General features: G+C 32.1%; 3 protein-coding genes and 1 long non-coding RNA gene across 5 annotated transcripts; all 4 read right to left on the bottom strand.

The window, feature by feature from the left end:
* Positions 1-445: 445 nt before the first annotated feature.
* On the bottom strand, positions 446-3531 carry LOC123218546 (disease resistance protein RPS2-like). The gene is made up of 5 exons (XM_044640028.1): positions 2941-3531; positions 2415-2855; positions 1798-2292; positions 899-1492; positions 446-785 (listed from the first exon to the last, which is right to left on the bottom strand). Exons 1-5 carry the CDS (start codon positions 3496-3498, stop codon positions 759-761), a joined length of 2115 nt encoding a protein of 704 aa, XP_044495963.1. The 5' UTR covers positions 3499-3531; the 3' UTR covers positions 446-758.
* Positions 3532-3901: 370 nt separating this feature from the next.
* On the bottom strand, positions 3902-6536 carry LOC123219746. The gene is made up of 3 exons (XM_044641728.1): positions 6186-6536; positions 5473-6015; positions 3902-4723 (listed from the first exon to the last, which is right to left on the bottom strand). Exons 1-3 carry the CDS (start codon positions 6525-6527, stop codon positions 3902-3904), a joined length of 1707 nt encoding a protein of 568 aa, XP_044497663.1. The 5' UTR covers positions 6528-6536.
* Positions 6537-6576: 40 nt separating this feature from the next.
* LOC123218542 (probable disease resistance protein At4g27220) lies at positions 6577-10380 on the bottom strand. The gene is made up of 2 exons (XM_044640027.1): positions 6784-10380; positions 6577-6683 (listed from the first exon to the last, which is right to left on the bottom strand). Exon 1 carries the CDS (start codon positions 9611-9613, stop codon positions 6902-6904), a length of 2712 nt encoding a protein of 903 aa, XP_044495962.1. The 5' UTR covers positions 9614-10380; the 3' UTR covers positions 6577-6683; positions 6784-6901.
* A 6511-nt stretch (positions 10381-16891) lies between these two features.
* On the bottom strand, positions 16892-19276 carry LOC123218552. 2 transcript variants are annotated; one of them, XR_006502715.1, is made up of 4 exons: positions 18929-19276; positions 18440-18542; positions 17476-17599; positions 16892-17268 (listed from the first exon to the last, which is right to left on the bottom strand). It is a non-coding gene; the product is annotated as an uncharacterized LOC123218552 (long non-coding RNA). The 2 variants fall into 2 exon arrangements; XR_006502716.1 differs by having other exon boundaries at positions 17487-17599.
* Positions 19277-19700: the final 424 nt, after the last annotated feature.

Below are 19700 nucleotides of genomic sequence, written 5' to 3'. Positions count from 1 at the left end.
CTCTCGCGACACCCTCCACCGTGCCCATGGCTCTGCCATTTGGTCTCAAGGTACATGCTTCTCGTAGTTTCCACGTTTCATTTCCTCCTGAAACTTTGGGCCTTCGCGGAAGATCACAGGGTATAGTGACGATTCAGCCGGTGGCTGTGGCTGTAGCTGTGGCAGCTCAGGGGCGGAAGCAGTGGTGTATGATGATATGATTGTGTTGAGACAGGAAGAAGAGAGACGTTTTTTCTTGCCCATATATTTGTGTTGGTTTCTTGGAGAGAAATCAGAAATTACAATGAGTCCGTTATTTCCGTTGGGTTTTCTTGCTGAAGAATATGAAAAGAAAATAAATGGGCAGGAGATGGATGAAGGGCAAAATAGAAAATCACAAACACGAGGAGAAACCACGACAACTAAATTGTACCGAGCTTATCACGTGGATGGCTTTAGCCTGAAATGGAGATGATTAAATATCCTCATTTAACTTTAAAATCATTGTTGTTCCTGGGAAAAAGTATTCAATAAAGCATACACATCGAAGATAACAAACTGCATATTTTGTCTTGTTTGCCCAAAATGTTTGGCAACTTGTAGAAATTGGCATACATAAAACAAACTCATCTACAACAACGGAATAAATATGTATACAGAGGGCATTCCACCTTCAACAAAATGTGAAGATAAAGTCAGTTGAGATAGTAGAAACAGAGTCCCTCTTCACCTGGGGGAAATGGAGCTCTGGTGTATCACACACTATCAAAGGAATGACTTCAATCTTCTTTGGAGTACTGCACATTCTGTAATCATAAAGCATAGACGATTTGATTAAAAGAAAAAACATGAATTCAATCAAGTTAATTCATTAAACAACAGAAATGCATGAGGTATCTTGGTGAGTCAGTCATATTACCATATTTTTGAACAAATATTGCATGGTGGAATTAAGGTTGCCTTCCCAACATTCTTCTACTGCATCCTCTCCTCCATCTGTCAACTGTAGTCTTTGGAGACTTGGTGTGCTTAATACTCCATGACAAAAAGTCTCCATCTCCAAGCATTTTCTGACTATTACTTTTTCCAAGAATGGGAATTCAAGAGAATAATGCCCACCACAAAAGCTTTTAAGGCTGGGCAAACAGTGAAGTTCCAAACAATCCAATTTGCCGAAAACAATTGAATTCTCTACTACTTCATCTCCCAAATGTGTCATAATTTCCACCATCAATTTGCATTCCGATACATTCATTCTTTTAAGTCGATTCAGAGTTTTAGCTTTTGAGGGGGTCAGTAAATATATCAACCCATCACACTTAGAAACTTGCAAAGTTCTTAAATTCTGGAGAGACAACATTGAGAAACAGGAATTTTCTAAACTGCCACATTCTGACACTTTCAAAGTCCTGAGATTTTGAAAAGCATTGCAAGGCTGAAAATTTCCTCTCCACAGATGCAATAGCCTGGGCATTTCACATAATTCTAGTTCTTCCAAGCTAGGGAATGCGTCCTGGGAAATCAGTCAATCACAAAAAGAGTGTTTAACCAAAAAAGAAAAGACGATTAATTTAGGTGGGTAGCAATATATATGGTGAGATCTGTGATATTTGGGTCTTACTATATCCATAATGATAATGATGATAATGTTGTCCAATAAGAAAAATTTCGTATTACTAATAATAATAATAATAATAATCTTTTAAGAAATAAGATAAAATAAGTTAAAGACAGAGTCAAAATTTTGCAAAATTAGTAGCATTGCCTTCTACCTATTAAATTGTAGACATGACTTAATTGAGTACTTGATGCTCATACCTTGTCAACAAAAAACAGTGTTTGTTGACTGTCTCCATTACTCCCTCGGATGCTCAATGATTCTGAAGCAATGATCTTCACGTTATTACATCCATGCACCTTCAACACCTCTAAATCTGGCCATTCTGAAATATGTTTCACCGGGCAGAAACTTTTGAGACTTGGTAGCATCTGTAGATTCAACCAGGTTAATTCAGAAAACACAAGCCTAGGGATTGTTTCCTCGTTGGTGACAATTTCCTCCACCATGACAGAGCTTTTCTCAAGTACTTCAAATATCTCTTCAACCAAATCACAGTTTTGTACTTCCAAAAATTCTAGTTTCTGGTGAATCCCGAGCATGTTAGATGGAAAAACACTTACAAGTGTTTTACAAAATCTTACAGTCACTCTAATTAATTTTCCAAATGAATCTAAAGAGACTTGATTGTCCCATAATTTTACCAACTGATCAGCATAAGTGATTTCCAATATCTCCAAACTAGGGAGTCTTACCTGAAGATTTCCAAATACAATTACAAGTACAATATAACAAGCCATTATTAGTATCATAAAAAATTATAAATCAGATGTGAAGGATGAGAAATGCTTGAAAAGAAAATAAAGGGACGGATCACCTTCTTATCAAAAAGAGATAGTATGTGGGTAGAGTCCTCCTTTGCGTTCATTCTTTCAGGTTCTTTGCTTGATGATGCCATATCACCACATATAAAACTGGAGATGAATGTTTGAATACCACGGCAATTGTCAATCCAAAGTTTGAATAAGGAGGACATCTGTACAAAACTTGTAGTGGAATTGCAGAATGTTGTAAGTTTTGGAAGATCTCTAAGCTTCAGCTGACATAATTTAGGAAACAGCATCGTTCTTGTTCTCCCATCATCTTCATCAATTACTCTTTCCATGAACATACAATTAGATATCTCAAGCTCCTTCAGTTTGAAAAAACTTTTCAACATAGAAGATGGGAATAAATATTTCAAATTATCAAAGCCACCGATGCGCAAGATTGTTAAATTCTGGAAGCAAGAAGATGATCCCAAGGTGGGAATTTCAACCTGCATGCACATAAAATGTCTGCATTATTGAACAACATTCTAATAAAATTAACTTATCCTGTAATAAGAACTGAAACAAGCTCACCTTTTTGGTGAAACATGCAGCAAGATGAATATTGAACTCCTTCATTTGGACCTTTTGACAGTCCTTAATGACAATAGTCTCCAAGGGAGGACATTCCAAAATATTTCTTCCAGAATAGAAGCTTGTCAAGCTAGGCAATGACTCAAGCATAACAGAGTTTAATTGAGGAATTATAATTTTATCACTCACTCCATCCTTTTTCTCCTCCTTTTTGATGATTTCTTCAACTAATGCACAATTTTTCACCTCTATCTCTTGGAGTTGAACAAGACCCAACAGTATAGCTGGAGTAAATATGCATCTCAAGCTGTTGCAATTGTCAATTTTCAATGATTTCAATTTCTCTATGCCTGAAATTTCTTGATGATTTTCCTCCAAATCAAACACTTGTTCTAGTGACTCACAACTTTTTACTTCCAACAATTCCAAATTTTTGAAGCAGCATAACACATTGGATGAAATACCAATTGATATATCCAAAAATTTATCGACCACCAGAGACTTTAAATTCCCGAAAAAGTTGATTGGCACCTGACCATTCCATATTTTTTCTTTCATATCGGGAAATTCAGAGAGTGTCAAATGTTCAAAATTAAGATAGCCAACCTATGAAACAAAAAATATTAAATTATAATGACTCTTACAGAGCATATTGAAAAAAACCAAAATCTGAATTAAAACACAAAATAATTGTTCAAAAACTAACTTAGCAAAAATTTTGAAAAAGCATTTTCCTTGTTTTTTAAACTTGCTTAGCATGCAATTGATTTGTGTATGTCATTAGTCAAATGAGATTCATGGAATTAACAAACTGAAATGCGAGTTTGACAACCTTTCATCCTAGTCTATAGAAGATAATGCTCGTGTAGTCATGATTTTGGCAACTTTGCATTAATTTATACGGTAAAATGGAAATTATAATGATTAAAAATAAACATATTTATGATTAGTAATATTTAAATTATATATCAACAAAAATGTTGTAAATGGATAAAAAACAAAAATTTTGTGAAAGAGTAAGTACCATCTTTGTAAATATTTGCTGGATGGTAGAATTGAGATCATCCTCCCAAAAAAATTTTTGATGATTATATTCTTCTGTCGACTCTATTTTCTTTAACAATGGTGTGCTTAACGCTCCTTGAGAAAAGATATTCAATTTTGGGCATTGACTTACAACAACTTGCTCCAAACAAGGGAATTTGAAGGAATAATTGGCTGAACAAAATGAAGTGAGGCTTGACAAACAGGAAAGCTCCAAAGTTTTTAATTGGCCAAAAACAATCTCTTCTTCTTGGTCTCCCTCACCTGCCACTACTCCTGTCAGTAACTTACACTTTTGTATAACCAATGTTGTGATATTTACAAGAGTTTTGGCTGCTTCACATGTCAGTACCTTGTATAATCCATTGCACCAGTATATGGATAAATTTTTAAGATTTTTGAAAGATGTTGAAGATGGCATTAAAATTGTCAAACAATCACATCCAAGTACAAATAACTTTTGAAGATTCTGAAGAAATGAGTCCCCTCGAAAATCTTGTTTCCATATATGTCCTTGCTTGTAAGGGAATAGCTCTTTTGAACTATTACCATGAATATATAGTGATTCCAAACAATTTAATTTTTGAAGGAAATTGACCAGAGAAGAACCAGTTTCATCATCAAAGGTACCCAACGAGAGACGTTTAAGCTTGCCAAGCCTCTCAGCTAGATTACTGTGAAGGAATGCCAATCCAAAGTCATCAGCGCCTAAACCCAACCATTCCAAATTTGGTATGACCTAAAAATCATGAAAAGTAAATAAATAGGTGTAAGCATTCAGTCATCAACAAGTGCACAGCAACACACAAATAAGTAACTAGAAATTTTATATACAAACGGTAAAAGTGTTACAAGTTACATACATCTAATTATAAGGAAAAACATATCTAACCAGATTTCTAATCTGGAAATAATGTAAACAATATTGCTGTAAATAGAAAAATACAAGGCAAAAGTCTTATCCACTTTGATGAGTCAGTCATTAATACAAGAAATAAGAAATTGATTTATAATGTGGGCAACCCAAATCACTCACTGACTTACTTTCTTCAGCTGATTACTTGAAATTTATAAATTAAATAAGAATACACTTGAAACAAGAATTACATATCTTGCAACTGAAGCATTTAATTGATCTAGTAACTGGATAGACCCAAAGAGAAAAAAAAATAATATTATCATGCTTAAGGGAGAGTATTCGTCGGTTTATTTTAATTGGAATAGAAACATTAATGTTCACTTACGGTTTGGAAACTGAAGTTGACAAACATTTAATTTAAATCTTAATTTTGAGTTGGAGTATTGTATTGTTTGGCCCAATTGACATCCCACTTCAATATTGAAGGAACTCTTCAATATTGAGTTCCTTCACCTCTTGTGCTTGTCTTTTGGGTTGCACGGTTATCATACTAAATTAGTGTGATATAAATCAATCTGGATAACATAAAGATGTTGTAAGTACGAATATGGATAAAAGCAAAGTAATACCTTTTCCAAATAAAAAATAGGAGGTTGCCTCTCCTCGTCTCTTTCTTGGAAGCTAGAAAATTCAAAATCACGAACTTTTATCTTTTTGCAACCACGCACATCCAAAATGCTTAGCATCGGCCACTCTATTGTATGCAACCGTGGGTAGAAATATTTGAGCTCCTTTAAATGGGTAAGGTAGATATATTTTAATTTTGGAAACAAAAATGTTGGGGCTCCCATAACTTCCTCCTCAGAAACAATGTTCTCCAACCCACAAAGGATTATTTGCAGATGTTCAAGTTGCATGAGACCAGTAGCGATAGAAACTGGAAAGAGACTTTTCATACTCCAACAACTCATAACAGTCAATCTCTTTAGATTGCGAAAGCTCAGATTTCCTTGAGTATTAGATGGAACAATAGTCAATAACTTTTCACAGAATTCGACTCTCACTACTTTTAGTTTGCAAAAGGATTCCCCATGGAGTTTTTGGTTGTGCCATATCAGCTGCAAGTTATCCAAGTGTGAAAGCACCATCTCCTCCAAGCTAGGAAAAGCAACCTGCAGCAAACAATTCATCATGTTAATATTTTGTGTACAAAAGACCCACAAGCACACAACAAGGAAGCTGTAAAAATATCATGCCAAGTTGATATGTTCTCAAAAGCCATAAAACATTTTGAAGGCATTCAGCAACATTAACTTTTAGTAGAAAGAATAAAATAAATTACCTTTTCGTCAAAGAGAGGGTTTATATTCATAAAGTAGTTTTCCAAATTCACTTCTCCTTCTTCTTCTCTCACAGTGTTTGGACAAGAAGATTGGCCGAAGAATGTCTTCAAATTTGAGCATCTCTCAATGTGAAGTTCTTTTAAGGAGGAGAATTCAATTAAATTCCCGGTGCCAAAACTTGTGAGTTTTGGTAGAAGTTCAAGCTTCATGTACAACAGTTTAGAAAAACTCATATCAATTATTTCTTCTTCCCCTTGTACTCCTTTTGAGTCGACTATTACTTCCATTGACTTACAATTGCTTATCACCAACTTTTGGAGTTCATTAAGACTTTTGATCATAGCAGATGAAAACAAGTAATTCAAGTCATGACACTCCTTAATGCTTAAACTTTTTAAGTAGTGACTATAAGAAAATATTGATAGAGGTCGATCAAGCCATGTATTTTCAAAATTAATTGAACATAGTTTCAAGTTCTCCAATCTTGGAAAGACAACCTGTACAAAAAACATTGCCTTCAAACATAACTTAAGAACGAAAAAGAATACTCCTTTTTACATCAAAAGAAAATAAAAAAATGAAAAATACAAAACATACCACCATATTAGAATCGATCTTAATGAATTTGGGTAGGTATTGTAGTGTTAATGAACGCAATTGATTGAACTCCATCTTATTATTCGTTCCAATTCCATCACCATGGTCATCACTTTCTTCACAAAAAAAACTCTTTTAGGTTCTTACAATCAGTCACTTCAATTTCTTGCAACTGCATAAGGTTTTTTGTCATGAAGGATGCAAAGAGATACTCCAATCTATCACACTTTTCTATTTTTATGATCCTTAATTTGCTAAAAGACCCTGCATTGAGTTGACCATGACAGATCTTCTCCAATTTAATCAAATTACAAAGGATCAAGGACTCCAACTTAGGAAAGGCTACTTTCCAAGCAACTGAGTTAATGATATACAAAATATCAAGACAGTCATTTACATGCAGATGCTTTAAATGTGGAAAACCATTCACATTGAGTTCATAAACAACATATCTAACTCCATTCATTCCCTCAAGAAAGAGATCTTCAGTCATCTCCAACAAATTTTTAATTCCTTGCCCCAAATAAACATTATCACTTATCTTCAGTTTGAATGTTCTTAAAGTTGAACGGTAATATTTATTAAACCACTGCCATTTATCTCCTATAAATAAATTATAACTTTTCAAGTTCTTGAAGAAAAAGTCTTGTGGCATAGCTTGAGCATCTTGAACCTGAAGATGTAAAGCTGTTAGGTTCAACAACTGCTTTAACTCTTCAAGACTAGCATTTCTTCGTCCTTGATTATCCACTCCTTCAACTTCCCATTGAATAAAGCAGTTGCCCATATATAGTTCTTCTAATCGAGACAAGCAAGAGAGGACATGTGGTGCAATGTATTTAAGGTTTATACAATTGCTCAAATCTAATAACTTCAACTGAATCAATTGTCCAATTTCTGTAGGCAACTGTTTAATGTGAGACCTCGAGAAGCTAAGAATTTCTAATTTACTTAGCTCTCCTAGAATTCTTAAATTCTCCAACAGACAGTTGTCCAGACACAGTGTTTTAAGGTTTTTTAGGCAAGAAAAGGATGAAGGTAATGAAAAGAATTGAAATCTGGTAAGATTTAAAACTCTAAGTTCTTTCATTTCTTCAAAAAAAGCATCTGGAATTTGTAGTGAGTGATTTTTCATCAATAGGAAGAACAACTTTAGTTTGGGAAATTCTAACCGTTGAGGAAGCTTGTCATAAATATCTATATAGGGCAGAGAAATAGCAGTTGAATCTTTTGGTATTTTCTCCGTCAGTTCTTCATTCAAGCCAATGACATTTTGAATATTAAACATGAATTTCTCTGTTTTAGCAATCGATACGGCAACATCATGAATAATATCATGCATTTTAACTACATGGTCATTGTCACCATCCAACAACAAACAAGAAGCTTTGAGATAATTTATCAACCTGTGCAATCTATTCCTTCCTTCTTCTAAAGTATATACATCTCCAAACAAATTCAAACCCATACTACATTTAAATAGGTCATCAATGTCCATGCTTCTACCAGCATCTTCTAGAGCACAAAGAAGAAATAGTGATTTAGCTTCCTCAATTTTCAGAAAATTGTAACTCAACTCTAAAGTAGAATACACACTTTCTTCCATATCTGGAATATGTCTTGGATTAGACCTTTTAAGTTGAGCCAAGGCATCCTTCCAATAGTGAAGACTTTCATTTTTCAGTGTATTTGCAATTGTTGAGATTGCAACCGGTAAACCTGAACATTTTGTAACAAACTCATCTGCTAGAGGATGAAAATCAGAGCTTTCTACAGAATCACCCACAATCTTCCGAAACAATTTCCATGCGTCATCTCTAGATAAAGGACGAACAAAGATGCTCTTCTGAGTCTTCATATCTTTGCTTAATAAATCCCGATTTCTAGAAGTTAACAATATTGTGCATGGCCTGATCTTATCATCTTTTCTTCCATTCTCAGCAGCCCCAAAAGGATCATCTTTTCCTCCTTTCTCAGCATCCCCAAAAGGAATTCCAATTGCATCCAAGTCAAGTTTTGTCCAAATATTATCCAGTATTATAAGTAAACTCTTCTCCTTCTTTATCCTGGAACGTAGTTGACTAGCTCTCTGATATTCACTCTCCTGCCCAAATTCCAAGCCTAAATCGGAAGCAAGTTTTTCTTGAATTTTTTTGTAGTCTGGGGTTTGTGTTACCTCAGCAATGGCCACCTCATGAAATAACTTGTCTTCCTTCACCTGCCAAGCTACTTTTTTGACCAGTGTAGTTTTGCCCACACCTCCCATCCCATGCACCCCGACCATGTTAACATTAACATCCTTCAACGTGTCCAAAATTTCTTGCAAAACTTGCTCTCTGGAATCGAAGGCCTCGTAGCCTCTGACATACATGGATTCTGTCCTCTGTAGAGCAGGACGGTAGGAAACACTACTGAAGTTGCCTTTCCCTAACAGATCGGCCCCACTCACTGCAGCTTTCACTGCTTCCTTTCCAAGCTTGTAACGTAGAATCAAATTAGGACATGACTTCAATTTTAGACAGCTGCCCTTGTCTGCTTTATCTTCATCCTCAATGATGGCTTTTGCTACCCTTTCAGTAAACTCATCTACATCACTCAACCATTTCTTAACAGCTTTATAAATCTCTTCACCCTGTCTTTCAGCTAACTCTACAGGTTTCTCCACTGTTTCTTTTTTATTTCTGAGATCCTCAACTAGTTGTTTGAGGTCGTTGATGTAGCTCTGGTACTTGAACACATATGATATATGCTGTTTAAGCAAATCACATCCCGACACTGTAGCTTCTGATGCAAGTTGCGCGACAGTACTCGTTACTATTTCCTCAGCCATTGCCGATAAATACCTGTACAGACACTCACACACTCTCTCTCTCTCTTTTTTTTTTTAAAGTAAAGCTGTACAATTAAATGGTACTTAGGAGGCAACGGAAATGAAAGAAAAAGAATTGGAGTTGGAGAATGTTATATAACAAAAAAATTCAGTAAATGTTTGAGAGAAAAGCTTAATAAACAAAATCTAGCTTTACACTGAGAATAAAAGCATGGCTAATTAATAATGAAAACAAAAAGAGAAAGACACACAACAAACAACTATCAAAGTTAAAGTTTTTAAGAGCAAACACTTAATGAACGTAGTCTAGCTTGTAGCAAACAGATAACAACGAGTAATAATACTAAGAGAGGTTGAGAAAAATGCTAATTTTGTTCTTTTCTAAGGAATTTATTGATACTGAGTATAAAATGATAGAGAATTGATGGTTAAAACAGGGGAAATGAAAATTATAGAAAAGTAGTTTGAAGCAATAGAGACAATTAAAACAAAGTAATTATAAGGGAAGGTTTAGAACAAGTACAGCTTGATGGCTTGATCTGTATGTATGTTTCTCTCAAAAGCAGAGCTAATTTTCTGAGCACCACCAAATGTTTACTCTACTGGTTTGAAGGTAAGAAGCATCAATGATTCAACGAGTGTCGGATGGCAGATGAAGAAACTGAAAAGATAGAAGATTCAACGCCCAAGTGATCCTGTAATTGCGGTCTTTCAAAACTGACTGGTTGGCTTAAAAACCGTTTCACCCACAGACTGTATAAATTACACTTTACCATTCAAAGGACAAAACCTATCTCTTTTAATGGGTGATGACATTCAAAGGCACAATATCAAAAAGTTAAATTAACATACTAACCATAACTGTTTAAATTTTGAAAAATTATTATAATACCCTCAAAACTTTCACTAGTGAATTGGTTGTATCCTGCCTAAAGCAAATGCTAGCACCAACTAATTTTATTTTTCATCCATTCTCTTTTTCATTATTCTCTCTAAAATTATTACGTTGTGGTTTTTAAGACATTTTGAGGCTCAAAACTCTCAATCTAGTACCTAAATCGAATCTATCTTCGATAATCCTCTACCTCTTAAATCTAAAACAACTCTACATATATGCACAACTTATAAGCTCTCTATTGAGTTAACAAAATATCAATGAATAACTTTAAAATTTTATCAATTTCACAATTACATGTAATACGATCTTTTTATTAATTAATATCTCTCAAAACTGAGACACAAATACATATTTATCTAAGTTCTCAGTATGAATTGATATCCCTTAAAAGGATTTATTTTATAGACATTGTAATAATCATCCCTATGAAAATCTCCAATCATATCGGTCTAGTAGATACGTATACAACGTATACTTAAGTATTTTATTAAACCATTGGCTAACAATTTCGACATGTAGGAATTGTTATTACTTTTCAATAGGGTCGCTTAATATTATGATAATCTTTTCACTATTACTTGTTCCCTTAATCAATGTAATGTTAGGATTACAGATGATTTTACAATGAGTATTTAACGTGTACATACAGTCTCACAATCAACTATATGATTCTCTCATTATATTTTTATCATTTTAAAGATTTATCATTTTTACGAACATAGTATTGAATCACAAATATGAACAAATGATAAAACCTTTTTAATAATAATAATAACAACAACAACAAATATTCAATTATATATGCATAAATCAGATTGTCTCTAAGACATAACTCTACCGTGATGTTGCTTGAGCTGCATTTTTTGGCTTTGTCACAACTTAAGCTGCATCACTTGGGTCATGATTTGACTAAATTGAGGTTTTTCATGACTGAAACATTCCATCCCAAGGTCTTTTATGACTTTCACCAAAGTTGGCAAGTTTTGTATTGTTGGTTTAATGGGTTGGCATGGCAAGTAAAAGTGGTTTGGCAATGTGATAAGATGAGAAGTTGGTTTTGTTCGTGTAGGTTTGCTTCGGTGTCATTTTGATTTTTTTTTTTTTTTAATGATTTTGATTTTTATATTTGGTTTTGGTTTAGTGACACTTTGGTTGTCATCTGGGTCACAACTTCTAACTAATTTAATTTTTGTTAAAGTTTTAAGAAATTAAATGACTATTATATATTTTTATTATTAAAATTAATAATAAAACTATACATATTTATTTTAAAATATAATTAAATATATATATGTCATCATATAATTAGATAATTTTAAATTAAAAATTAAATAATTATCAATTATATAATAATATATATAAGTATATCTTTATATATATATTTAAAATAAATATATATAATATTAATTTAAATTTAATAGAGATAGATTTTGAGTAAAAAATATGATAAAGTGATTTTAGGCCAATCTTGGATCAGTTTTTCCATTTAATAAACTTTCAAACATCGATATAAAGACAAAAATGGCCGAGTTTTTCTCATAGCTGACAGCTAATATCTACCTAACGCAGGAATAATTTATAAAAATGGACCATCACCAATGCATACCGAATTAAGAATGACAAATACACATGAAATGGTGATGTTACAGGACAGCTAACACCACTCAAAAAACACAATCATATTTCCATTCAATAATTTCGAAACATCCAAATAATGACAGCTTTCCTCAGAGGATTAATTAATACAATTTGATTTATAAAAATGGACTACCACTATGAATATATAATTAAAAATGTCCACTATATAGGCATGACAGTGGTTTATATTATAGTGATCCATAAAAATATATAAGCCTACAACATGATTTATACTACAATGGACTGTGTTATTTTTTTTTTTCAATTTTTCATTGTTTTTTGTCATATTTTTTGAGTTTTCTAGACTAATTTTTTAGTTTTCTCCATAAAAATAATGATAAATAATTAATAAGTCTTGATTTATTACATTATCTTTTGGTTTTTTTTTTGTAAAATTAGTAATAAATTTATATTACTTTTTAATTCTTCATTGCAGTAGTCAATATTTTTGGATTTTTAATATAAATTATTTGAATTTTCTATATAATAATAAATAAATAAATAAATAATAATTTTTAAAAAAATTATAGATAGTATTGTGGTGGACCGAGGCGGCTTACGGCACAACTTGTGGGCTATTATAATACATCCCAAGCCCTCGAAAGTTGTACCATAAAAAGGCGGTTTATCCTGGGCTCGGGCACATGCCCCATCACTTGTCTGCCACAGCACATTAAAAGGACAAATATAATTTAAATAAGGGAAAATGATTTTCCCACCCAAGTTTTAGTTTAACTTCAATAATACATCCACAACAAATAAAAAAAGCAAACACCCATCAATCCTTAAATAATAGTTAAATTTTTTTGTTAAATATAAAGGTAAAATTGTCACTTAATAATAATATTAAAAAATACATAATATTTTTCTTCTCAAATTTTAAAAATTAATATTTAACCCTTATATCTAAACTTTGAAAAGTGGTTTTTTCTTCAAAATCTCTAAGTTTTTTCTTCGTCCCTCCATTTAGTTACTAGTGACAGACACAATAGATTGATTGGACGATACTTGTCGTCCAGAGATTTAGACAATGAAGCATTGTTCGGAACTCATCCTCTAGACGACTTCGTCTTATTTTTTAACTGTTAATCCACTATTCATTTAAGAAAGTAGTCAGATTTTAAGTTTGATATCTTTGGGCAGAAATGAATTTTTTAAAACTTAATTAAAAGGGAAAATGTAATTTTTTCAAACCAAGGGAGAAATGAAATATAATTTTAATTATTTTAATATTATTAATAAAATAATAATTTTATCTTTTAATTCTAATAAAAAATTTATGGATGTACCCTCATAAATTAAAATTTAAATGAGTATTTAAATTTTTTACCTATTATAAGTATATATTTATTAGTTCACAAAAAACTTGGGTGGGACTTATCGTTCTCCCTTTAAATAATTTGTGTCAAAGTCACCAAAAGGAATATTGTAGTGTGCAAACACTACAGGTTTCTCCACTATTTCTTTTTTATTTCTGAGATCCTCAACCAGTTTTTTCAGATCGTTGATGTAGCTCTGGTACTTGAACACTTATGATATATGCCGTTTAAGCAAATCACATGCTGACACTGTAGCTTCTGATGCTAGTTGCCGGCAGTACTTGTTACTATTTCCTCAGTCATTGCCGATAAATACTTGTACACACACACACACACACACACACACACACACACACACACACAATGAAACGGTACTTAGGGGGCAAGCAAGGGCAATGAAAGAAAAAGAATTGGAGTTGGACAATATTATATTAAAAAAAAATTCAGTAAATGTTTGAGAGAAAAGCTTAATAAACAAAATCTGGCTTTGCACTGAGAATAAAAGCATGGCTTATTAATAATGAAAACAAAAAGAGAAACACACACTACAAACAACTATCAAAGTTAAATTTTTTAAGAGCAAACCCTTAATGAACAGATAGCAAACAGATAGCAACGAGCAATAATACTAAGAGAGGTTGAGAAAAATGCTAAGTTTTTTTCATAAGGAATTTATTGATACTGGGTATAAAAAATAATATAATATCCGAGAAAGATGAAGAGAAATGTACCTGGCTGAGAATCTCTTCAACCTTATCTTCAACTTATTTTATCCTTTGACTTACCCAATAAAAATAATTAAAAGATCCGACTTCATCCTCTAACTTATAAAAAAGATATGTTTTAAGCAAAAATATAAGGGAAAGGGACATTACTGAGTATAAAAAATAATATAAGGTCCTAGAAAGATGAAGAGAAATGTAATTGGCTAAGAATCTCCTCAACCTTATCTTCAACTTATCTTAGCCTTTGACTTACCTAATAAAAATACTTAAAAGATTCGACTTCATCCTCTAACTTATAAAAAAGATATATTTTAAGAAAAAATATAAGGAAAAAGGATATTCTTCCCCGACGAAGTTATTCGTCTCCTAAGGTATCTTCGACATCGATCGATCTTTTAAATAAGAAGAAAGAGATCGTCAAAAGGAGAGAATATTTTGTGAGAGAGAGGTTGTCGGTAATGGAGCCAGAGAGGTCACTAGAGATTTCAAAACCAAACCCTAGAATGAAACTGTCATTTTTTAAAGCTTAGACTGAGAGAAAATTTTAATTTTTAAAGTTTAGGAGGGCAAAAAGAGATAAAATTTTCAGGTATTAGGGTTCTGTTAAATTTAACCGATTATGAGTGAGTATTTGATATTTTCATAGTTAAAAGGTGAAAACTTATCATTACAACATACCTTGAGTAGAAAATAGTCGTTTGGCCTTTTGAAAACTTGTACTTTGACCTGTGTCTCAGACAAGTTTTAAGTGACAGCGTTATCCACTTCAAGCAAGTTACAGTCTCTGTCTCTTGTAAAAACCATTAACATATCCATTATCGTCAAAATTTTCAACATTTTTGAAAACTTTTTCATAGTTGTTAATAAATATAAATGTTTTTCCAATTAATTGACTAAATTTATAATTTTATATAGAATTATTTTGATGAATTTATGATTTTTTTTTTCACAATTGATTTTAGAATTTTTTGTATTAGGGATACCTATCTATATTGGATTAATTTATGGAAGATCTTAAAACAAAGTTTAATTAATATTTTACATTATTATTTTGTTCACAAGCAAACAATGTTTTTAGATTCGGTGAAGGGCCGACCCAAGTTTTTATAAGTTGACCGATTGGACTAATTTTATTTATTTATTTATTAAAATAATAAATAAATATTAAAATAATAAGTTTTTATAAGAAATATCTAAATAAATATTAAAATAATATATAAAATAATTTTATTTATTTAATTACTAATAGAAAATTTAAATTACATTTAATTAAGGTCATTGGACTATTTTCCTCTCAAATTTTAATGTGAAGACAAATATATATTTATAAGATTTTAAAAACTTAAATATTTATCTATAAATTAATTTCTAGTAGAATTTTTTATTAGAAGTAAGGATAAAATTATTATTTTATTACTAAATCCTAAAAATTTATATAATTTTCCTTAAATTTGACTAAATCCTAATAAAATTTAAATTATTTTATTAGAAGACAAAGTTTAATTAATATTTTACATTATTATTTTGTTCACAAGCAAACAATGTTTTTTAGATTCGGTGAAGGGCCGACCCAAGTTTTTATAAGTTGACCGATTCAACTAATAAAATATCCAAATAAACGTTAAAATAATATATAAAATAATTTTATTTATTTAATTACTAATGTAATATTTAAATTACATTTAATTAAGGTCGCAGGGGATATTTTCCACTCAAACTTATATGCAAAAATAAATGTATAATTATAAGTTTCAAAAACTTAAATACTTATTTATAGGTTAATTTCTATATTAAAATTTTGTATTATAAGTAAAAATAAAATTGTTCTTTTACTATTAAACCCTAAAATTTTATATAATTTTCCTTAAATTTAAAAATTAATAATTTTATTCCATAATTAAACTTCAAAAAGTTGTATTCTCTTTAGATTTTTTCTTTCTTCTCCAACAAATAGATGTTGTTCCCACTGTTGGTTGACCTTCCTACCATCTTCTTCTCATGTTGTCAACCTTTCCACCAGACCAATTTCTTCAGACGAAAACGAATTGTCTTTGTTTGACGAAAAGACAAAAACGATTTGTTGTCTTCGTCTATTCAGTCAAAATCAAACAAATCTTCTTTATCCAACTAACAAATTGACATCAAATAAATCTTCTAATGTTGATCCATTCAAATCCAAATCGTTCTTCAACCACAAACGAACTAAGATGGTAGGGAGGAATGCATTTATCAATCAACAGATTTGGATGATTCATCGCGTTGGTGGCAAGAGAATGGTGGCCACATCATCAATTGAGATGCAAGAGAGAGTGTCAATAGATGAAAGATTAACTAGAGAACGTCGTCGGATAAAGAAGGGAATGAATGAAACCTTAGAGAAAAAAAAATAACTTTTCAAACTTTTGAATAAAAAGAATTTTTAGTTACAATAAGAAGAGAATGAGATAAGATTTTACTTTTTTAATATTATAGGTTGAATAATGATTTTACCTTTGCAATTAATAACAAATTTTAACAAAAATAACATGACAAATAGATATTTAAATTTTTAAAATTCTGCAGATGTATATCAACGTTTGCATTAAAACTTGGGTGGGAAATAGTCCTTTGGCCTTTAATTAAAATCAAATTTGGTGTCTATATCCATTTGCAAGGTTTCAGATGCAAATTTCAGGCTGGTTGAACTGATTGGCAGATGGTATCAAAACAACAAAAAATAAAAATTATAATCAACATGATTTCAGTAACACAAGGTCGATATCAATATTCTCAACATTGTGAAGTTAACCGAGATGCTTTTTGTAATGACCCTCATTATGAATTCGATTCATACTTTCTCCAAGTCAAAACTTGTTCCTTTGATGCCTTCTCCAGTCTTTAAGCATCCCATATAGAATTTAGAGTGACAATACTCTGCAGCTCTTAGAAACTTTTCCAGCAGATTTCTTCAACAATCTTTAAACATGCAATAACAGCATCAGAAGCCGCTTGGTAAACTCTTTCTTTGTGTATGTGTGTGGAGCAGACGGTGATTGAATAGTGTCACTCGCTTGAGTTCCGATAGTCCAGACGTACCTGATGTGGAAACACAGAACTCATTCAGTAATTTCAGTATATAAAAGATGTTTACAGATTTCATTTCTAAGGACATCTCATTCTGTCTTCCCAAGGAAGAATGTTTTTCTGTAGAAATTTTGATGTCTTTTTACGAAATGACTGTGGCTTCACCCCATTTTACTATTTCAGGCCACCTAAGTCAACCCATCAAACAAATAAATTCACCTAAAATTTACATGGGTTACTATGGTTTTGCTGATTCGATACTTGCTTGCTCCTATCAGAAATGGAGGCTGTGAAAAGTTGATGCTTTGGATCCTAGTAGTCCTTCACAAGCTGCACCATATCCCTAAATGCAAAGGAAAAAGTATAAAAAACATCTAATTATGGTTAAATGCGAAAATACAACATATGGAACGGAAGTTACAGTATGATTTTTCACCTTCCACTAACTTATTTAATATGACCCCAACAAATTTTTGACGTCCACTCGAATATAGAATATCATTCAGTAATATATATCCTTTGCGTATCACTGAAATTGGGTTTATCAGGGACGACCTGTCTTCCCAGTTTGCAGTGACCAACTCAACCTAATAGAACACTAGGACAGATATATAGATTTACACAACAACATATCAGCAAGTGTTCACTTCAATATCTCTGTCTTAATTTATCTTTAACCCCAGCTGGTCAACTGATCAAAGTGAAGCAAATTTATTTCAGAGAAGTTGAAAGCAAGGGCTGTCTAAAGCAAAAAACTCACTTTAAAATTATTTGGTTGCATGAACATGTACTAGGATGGGACATGACCAATGGGTAACCAACCTAAATAACTTGCTTCACTAATCGAGCAATGGATCGAATGTATATTGCAGTTCATAGGTACTACAGGGAATCTGTGCTAGGTCCCTAATCAGTAGCAGATGCTACAGAAAATGCCACAAGTGGATACAGAGAAATTTTCCTTTGACTATATCAAGTAAAGCATATCGCAAGTCAAGCACCAGTCATCTTGCTTACACTTTTCCTTTTTACCCTTAACCGCTCGAAATTTTCTATGAATACAGATAATGTTTACTTAACATATATGCTATAAGAACTTATCCACACAAATTTGTGTCATGGATATGCACATATCATCGAAAGAAAAATGCATCTATCGGGGCATCATTGTTAAATTTCTTACACCAAAATTCTTGATCAGCTTTTGTTGTTTTGCAGATATTGGAAACTAAAAGGAGTTGTTGTACCCAATTCAATTGTTACATATCTTCTCCAGTCTCCACCATCTATCAACAAGCAAACTCAAGCACAATGTCAGGTCACCAAATACACGCAACAACAATAAATGCTACACGAGCAAACATCAAATCATAGTAGAATAAGACATCAAGTTGAAACAACTATAATCCCTTTTCACTCCGCATAAGCATTTCAAGATTTCAAGAACTTCCTTCTTTTTAACACATCAGAATAGTATTTGTGTAACTTAAGATAAAGAAACTCAAGCTCGTCATGAAACAATGTAATTTCCATCTCATCGATTCAATTAATCTTAAAGTTCATTCCCACATCATTATCAAGTTAACATATTGAATTTATGGAGGAATCTTATACAAAACTATAAACAATAAAATCCCAAATACACACAAAATGTTTTTCAATAGAGACTAACCTGCACTGCAGTAGTCCGTCCAATCAGCAAGAATCTGATCCAACAAGGCCAAGAATTCATTCAAGCCCTCCCTTTCACCACTGTGAACTCTCCTCAAAGCTTTATTCAATTCCTTAGCCTCCTTAATTCTAGCTTCTCTCAACTAACTCCTAAAAACCCTTCTCCTCGAACCACATTTCACCGCCAAATTCATCCACAAGACTTCTCTTAAAACCCTCAAAGCCTCCACAACCCACGACTTCTACACAACCCATCAACGAAAACCTCACACACCACCGTCTGCACTTTACATGGAGAGCTAGTCCTCAGCATTTAGTTGTGCAGTTTTAATGCCTCTTTTGGCCTAAGTTGTTTAAATTCCAATCGCATGGATAAGTTTAAATTAAAAATTGAGTTTGTTTGGATGGATAAGTTGAATTTGAATCAATTCAAATATTCTAATTCCAATTGGCTATAATAAAATTTAAAATTAAATTATTTTTTAATTAAATTCAGAATTTAATTTATCAATCTCAAAATTTAAATTAATTAAGTAGATTTTATTGAAGTTCAATTTAAATTGAATTTAACTTTACCTCTTATTTCAATAAATGATAGAGACTTGGTATTATAAAACTCTATAGTTTTAATAATTGGACGAATAAATAACCCTTTATTTTAGGGGTGGATACGAACTCGATAAGTTTAAACACCCCTTGAATTAATAAGTTTGATTCGAATAGAAAATGATTCGATTTGAATTGATCGAGCCAAAAAGTTTGGTTTGAGTTCA

The sequence above is a fragment of the Mangifera indica genome, chromosome 6 (assembly GCF_011075055.1).
Source record: "Mangifera indica cultivar Alphonso chromosome 6, CATAS_Mindica_2.1, whole genome shotgun sequence".
Classification (NCBI taxonomy): Eukaryota; Viridiplantae; Streptophyta; class Magnoliopsida; order Sapindales; family Anacardiaceae; genus Mangifera; species Mangifera indica.
This window is presented reverse-complemented; position numbering and strand designations above follow the sequence as displayed.